General features: G+C 35.8%; 1 protein-coding gene across 2 annotated transcripts in view; it reads right to left on the bottom strand.

Annotated features, from left to right (window-relative positions):
• Positions 1-2,002: 2,002 nt before the first annotated feature.
• The window catches only part of serinc4 (serine incorporator 4), a 32,694-nt gene continuing 27,993 nt past the window's right edge, over positions 2,003-6,703 (bottom strand). For both annotated transcript variants that reach the window (XM_038308453.1, XM_038308452.1), the window contains exons 8-11: positions 3,566-3,692; positions 3,350-3,462; positions 2,594-2,747; positions 2,003-2,518 (exon numbers count right to left, since the gene is read on the bottom strand). In XM_038308453.1, the coding sequence (XP_038164381.1) occupies positions 2,311-2,518; positions 2,594-2,747; positions 3,350-3,462; positions 3,566-3,692 (602 nt within the window). In that variant the 3' untranslated portion in view covers positions 2,003-2,310. The remainder of the gene's footprint in view (positions 2,519-2,593; positions 2,748-3,349; positions 3,463-3,565; positions 3,693-6,703) is intronic.

Here is a 6,703-nt window from a genome sequence, read left to right as displayed (position 1 = left end):
TTCTATTATCGTCATGTAACTTGAAAGGGGGATTGATTTTCCTCCAACTTTCATATTTTTTGCAAATTTCAGAAACAGAACATGATGCTGAAAGTCAAAGCACAATTTTCCATGTTGCTAAGTACTGTGAGTTGTACGAATGTTTGAAATAATCAGACAACAATCATAAGAAGACATTTTATTTACAAAATGCTTTCCATCTACAATAAATGACTAAATTCAAGTGCGGGGAAAAAGGTTTCAATCTGAGCCTGATTCCTGCTCATCAGCGGTAAAAAACATCATTGCAGACACTTGGCTCAGTTTTCTTCGAGGAAAGGAGAAACCATTTGGTTCCGACTAGTGTATGAACATCTCTATGAAGAAGGTGGAGCTTTTTCCTCTTTACAAATAAGGGTAGCCTTAATGTATTTTATGTGCAACTATTTCAGGAGGCAAAAAACAAAGTTTAATAATACATCTGTAATTTAGTTCTGTTTTGTTTCTAAAAAAAACTGCTTGTAGTTAAAATCGTCTTGTTCATAAAGATTTTTTTTTTCATTTACAGTTGTAAAAATATATGTAAACAAGAAACATCCCATAATTTTATAGAAATATTAATACAAACACAGATATTATTTTATTGTTTCTTTTAATCACAGCTGCTGTATAGATGTCTCAGTTTCTTTAGCTGCCTCTCAGTTAAATGCAGTGAATCTCAAGAGCATTTCAAAATAAATTGCATAGGAAAAAACAAAGCGGGGATTTTAAACATTTCAGGTTTGTTTAAAGACATGAGCAGGTTTCTTTGGCTTAAAGTCAAATATGTCAAACAGAACTGTCTGTGGTGACATGGGAATTTTGTTCTCTTCGTATTATTTCTTCTATGATGGGGCAACAAGACTTTTTTTCACCAATAACTTTGTGTTACTGTGCATTCATTTTGAAATTTTGACCCTTTAAGTAGAAATGTGAAAGTATCATATTCATTGCTGCTATCAGGCATAAAATCAGTAAAATAAAATGTGATTTAGTGTAAATATAGTTTTGAAAAACTCAACCTCAGCTGTGGTTAATGGGCAGCTCAACCAGAATATCAACATCATAAAGCAACCAACTAAAATGCTAAGAAATGGATGAGAATAAAAATTAGATTGGAACATTTCATCTTGGCTCCCGATGATTCGAGATCTTGATCAAATTAACGTCTCTGGAAAGATTAGAGAACCCAATTCAGACAGCGTCCCGCGTTTGCCCTTTTAGCAGATTCTATTGTAGCCACCTATCATCATGACATTCCTCCTAGTTTCCTATTTCCACCCTTATTTCTACTATTTTCTCCACTTCTTCTTATTAATAGGCTTGCATTGTTTGATAAAGTGCCATCTTGTGACATAAGCTTGGATTGCAACAACCATGCAATGGTAAAATAAAAGCAAGCATTCCTGGATTTTTAACAAACTGGTTACTTGTGGATTATTTGTGAGTTATGTGGGCAGTAGGTCCCATGTGAAAAAATTTTCCTTGAGAAAGCATTGGGCGTTAAATAATCGCGTGTTATGCAATGATGCACAGGAAAGGAAGAACAGTGTTGTTTTGTTCTAAGGTAATAAAATAATACAAATTTTCCAGCCTGGTTTTACAGTGATTACAATTTTTTTCCTAAAAATATTGTAGATTGTAAACATTGTAAACAATGTTGGATCAGACAATCTAGGTTTGTCTTTGTTGCAGCCTTCTATATTTGTTCATACTCAGAACCATTAAATGTTTGTTGAAGATCAAAGGACACACATGGCTGCAAGGAATCTTCCAAACGGTGGGATATGATCCCCTGCTCTGACATTACAGCAGAAATTTAGAGTACCTTCTCCTTTGTCACGCTGGTTGTCTAAATATTGGAGAATAATACATATTTTAAGAAACTACTACTTTTCAACTGTAAAAAAAAAATGAAATGCACCCATTATTTCTGCTCCTAACTTTGACCCCCCCCCCCCCCCCCCCCCACCCCCCAAAAAAAAAAAAAAGAATAAAATAAAATAAAAAAAAGAACCCAGTCCACTTCTTCAGATCCCTTTGGCAATTCTTTCTGGGACAGTTTTAAAAACCACCATCAGGTCCTTGCTTATGGTGTAATTTAGTGCCAGTTCTTCTGGCATGGACAGAGCACAAAGTGCTTACGTCCATCTCACTTTGTTTTCTCAAAGCTTTGTAAGTCTGTGACCCCTAGCATTCTCCAGAGCACCTTGGGCAGCTCAAACTCATCCATCTTCTTGTCCTCATCTATTCGTGTTTGGCTCCCTTCAGGCGGGCCGCCCATTGATAACATCAAACACTGACACTGACATGCCGGCAGGATGCGGAGCGACGTTTGATGCGAGAACGCCGTGGTCTGGATTCATTCTGGCATCTGCAGAGAGGGCCCAGCAGTAGCCAGAGGTAGAGGATCACGCAGGCCCAACATGAGGACATCTTCACCCAGAAGGTGGACCAGCATCCGTGGGTGAAGGTGGTCTCCAACACTGCTGACTCATAGCTGCATGAGAAGGAATTACTTAGAAATTATCATTATAATCCAAATAGGAAAAATACTAAAAGTTCCCTGTCTTACCTGAACCAGTTGGTGAGGGTCATCATGACGTACAGTGAGGCCAAGAAGAAGACAAAATGGAAAAAAAAGTAGCTGTATGCCACCTTCTGTGTCTCATTATGGATAACTTTCTGACAGCCTTTGTTATCATTATCAACCATAAAGTCCTCTTCAGCTGGAAAATAAGGGTGAAAAAAGCAAAATTTTAACATAAAACTTATCAAAGCAAAAAGGTTTCATCATTTAACGTGCAGTAAGTTTGTTCTAAGGTTAACCTGATGGCTTTAACACATTTTTCTGTGGTTAACATTTCACGCTTTCATGTCTTTACATTTATAATCTGTGCTGGTCATTTCACTTCTTTCTTTACTTGCATCCTTTTGTACCCAACTTAATTAGGTGGGTAAAGGGGCTTTCTACCACATGGCAGTCTACACTAGTCTCAGACCAATTGCTACCCAAGCAGGGAGATTTTTTTTGTTGTTAAAAAACTCCCAGGTAAAATGCAAAAGCCACCAACTGGAGCTAAAACTGAAAACTAAACTTTCCACAGTATTTACAATAGGAATGCTTTAAAGGATTAAAATGGGTCAGACGTTGATGGCTAGTAAATTGATGCCTTTGTCAGATGTGGAAAAGGTTGAAAGATTCAATGATTTGAAACTGAATAGAGTTAATTGTCAAAAGCTATTTATTAAATTAACCTTTTCTTATTATTTCTAAAAATACCACAGGATGAACTAAAGGCTAAAGCAAATCACCATTGATATTACAAACCTGCTTCTTCTTCAGGGCAGCAGAACCAACAGGTTGCTTTCTGGAACTCGTAGCGATAAACTTTGATCATCCAAAATGGACCGAACACCTCAGCCAGATATGAAGCCTCATTACTGCAAGAACAGTTTGATGTGAGATCATCCTTCTCCAAGAAAACATTGTAATAAAGCTGGTTGAACTACTGATACATATCTGCTCTGAAATAAAAAGTCTCACCAAGCAAACAGGACACAGCAGTACATGATGGCAGCTCCAATAATGGCCACAGCGTTGCCCTCATTCTTCACTCCATCTTGCCCCCCACTGGGGTAACAGACGGTCATGTTCATGCCCTGATACACCACTAACACACAAAACAACACAAAACAGCAGGCTTTAGAAAGATGGCTGGTTATAGCAACACCGTGATTCCCTCTGTATTGTTTTAAACACAAAAGAGAAGAAAAGCTGCTGTGCAAGATCATTTTAATTATTTTCCGTTTTATTTTAGTGAAATTCCTTTCTTTCTTGTAAAAGGGGCCTCTGCTGTAGTTTCCCTCTCATACACGCCCTCTGACACTCGTAAACATGCACTGTATGTGCTTCCACATGCACATGCTTGGTCACAAACCTAAATGACAAACACTCCAGTACTAAAATCCAGAAACACAGTTGAGTCTCTGGAGGGTCGTTTCGTACAGATTCCTCAGAGAAACAGTACAGCTGTAGGATGGAGCTGTTGACAGATATGTGTTTATAAAACATTTCGTTATATTATTCGGTCTGGGGTCCCAAATTTCATACAAGGATTTGAATGATTGTACTTGTATCATCCTCATCCACAAAACCTGAAACTTGAATTTTTTTCTTGAGAGAAAAACCATATAGAGATTACATAAGCCCTGAATAAATCACTCACAAAAAGAATGAAACTCCTAAAGGTAATGCTTTATGGAAAGAATACGGATAAAAGTGAAGAAACCAAACATTAGAGCAGCAGAGACAAAAAAAAAATGCATTTAGAGGATCATTTGTGTGATGATGTGTGTGGTTGCGTGTTTATGGGGGCTTGTTTTGGTAGCTTTATGGGCAGCTTTCAGTGTGTGGTTAAGAAAATGTTTTTAAAGGGCCTGGAGCATGCATAGTTTTCTGGCATGTTGCTACACTGCCCTTACACTGCCAAGACTCACACACACCTACTGTACATACAGTCACTAATTACTAACATCGCCCGGTGTGTTGGTGTGTCCGGGGTAAAGTTTCCCCGCCTCTTACAGCACATTCTGATGAAATGTTCCTACAGGTATAATACTTTTATGAAACAGAGAATGCTATGATAATACATAAATAACAGCATTAAGTTATTATTTATATACAGTGATTCTTTCTCTGTTTATTAAAAAATTATTTATTTTCATTCATCCACACAATTATGCATTCTTTTATTCTCTTTGTGTGATTTATTTGTGTATTCAGAACGTTTCTCATCTATTTGTTTATTCTGTCAATTTCCAGTTATTCATCCAGTTAGTAATTAATTAATTAATTTATTTTAATTCATTTATTTCTTCTTTTTATTTATATTTTCCTAAAAGTCTACCATGGGTCTAATGTCCTAATGCTGAAATCCAAACTTTAAATCAGAAATCATATTTTTTTTTTCTGTGACTGATCGCATTACTTTCATGTTGTTGTCTATGTCTGACTTCACTGTGAATGGTTTGTGGTTCCTCTGAGACTTTTAACCAGGCTTGAATAAATGTGTTCATTAACAAGCTATACACTGTCCCAGTTCCTGTCTTTTTTTTTTTTTTATAAACCACTATTAAAAGATACAATAGAGCATTCCAAAATGTAAGAACGTAACAGATAGGCTACCAAAGCATTGACATGTAATATGTTAAACTTTATCTTTGTAACAGCTTTATCAAGCCGGCATTATTTCAGAGCACATCTCAATCTGAACATTTCTTAAAAATTCCTTAATTGTAGGATTTTTTTATGAAAAAAATATGAAAAAAGAAATTGGCAAAATAATCAAATTATTATTTTCAAAATGTGTTCATTTATTTTCCATTGGTAGACCAAATATTATAATTTTTATGTTAAAGGAGGTCAGTAGAGATTTGTGTAAGCTATCCAACATTGTAAAGCAATAAAACAAAACAAGCAGCTCGATGTTCCTGTTATTACAGTTTCACATACTATGCAGAAATTTAAGATCCATGCCCCTGTAGCCAATCTATCTATCTATCTATCTATCTATCTATCTATCTATCTATCTATCTATCTATCTATCTATCTATCTATCTATCTATCTATCTATCTATCTATCTATCTATCTATCTATCTATCTATCTATCTATCTATCTATCTATCTATCTATCTATCTATCTATCTATCTATCTATCTATCTATCTATCTATCTATCTATCTATCTATCTATCTATCTATCTATCTATCTATCTATCTATGCTGTATTATATACACATATTTGAAGTATGTATACAAGCATTGTTTTCTGCCTAATGAATAAATCAGTGATTACTTCCATTTGTTTTAATTCCAAGTATTTAACTGTGATGCATTGTGAGGAATAACAAACGCATTAGATCTTTGTTTAATAAAACGTCAGTTGATAAACCAAACTCTGAACTCATATTCGCAGGGAATGTAGCATCTTTAAAAATCAATTCATTTCATTTTTTCCCCTTCTTAATCTTCCTGGGACTTGAACACCGAATATCCATCTTCTTTTCATCATGACAAGCTGTGTAAGAGCGTATGTAATGACACTGCTGGGATGTTTTCCTCTGCTATTATGCTGTCAGTAGTTTGTCAAAGGAATGTGAAACAAACATCTTTCCATCTGCCCTCCTCAGAGAAATACCTGCATGTCGCAGCATATCTCAGCCTGGGTTATCTGAGCTGGTGTCTGTATGTTTGCATGCGATGAAAGCCCGGATAAGACGGGAGGGGGCCTCTAACAAGCTGCTGCACTTATGTCTTCATTATTAAAGAGCTCTTTGTCTTTCCTGAGGCTAACAGGTGAGTCATTATGAGAAAAGAGGGAAAAAGGATAGAAGGTAATGACGGTCTTTATGTCCTCATACGGTTGTTACAACACAAACATTTTAAATGCTGGTATAAAATATTTAATGCACAGATATGACTTAGAAGGAAAATAGAAACTAAGAAAAAAACTGGTTGAAAAATCAGCTCCAGATGGAATCCTTTAAGAGCATCACTAAAAAACTAGAAGAAACAGCATCTTGGCTGCAATGCTGATATCATCAGTTAATATACCACCACGATAAAAATACTGTCATTATATATGAGAGACTTAAAAAAAAGATTTAGCATGGATTGAAAGGT

This window comes from Cyprinodon tularosa, unplaced genomic scaffold (assembly GCF_016077235.1).
Source record: "Cyprinodon tularosa strain WSP-4 unplaced genomic scaffold, ASM1607723v1 ctg638, whole genome shotgun sequence".
Lineage (NCBI taxonomy): Eukaryota > Metazoa > Chordata > Actinopteri > Cyprinodontiformes > Cyprinodontidae > Cyprinodon > Cyprinodon tularosa.
Note: the sequence above shows the minus strand (reverse complement) of the source record. Positions and strands in the feature narration are given on the sequence as shown.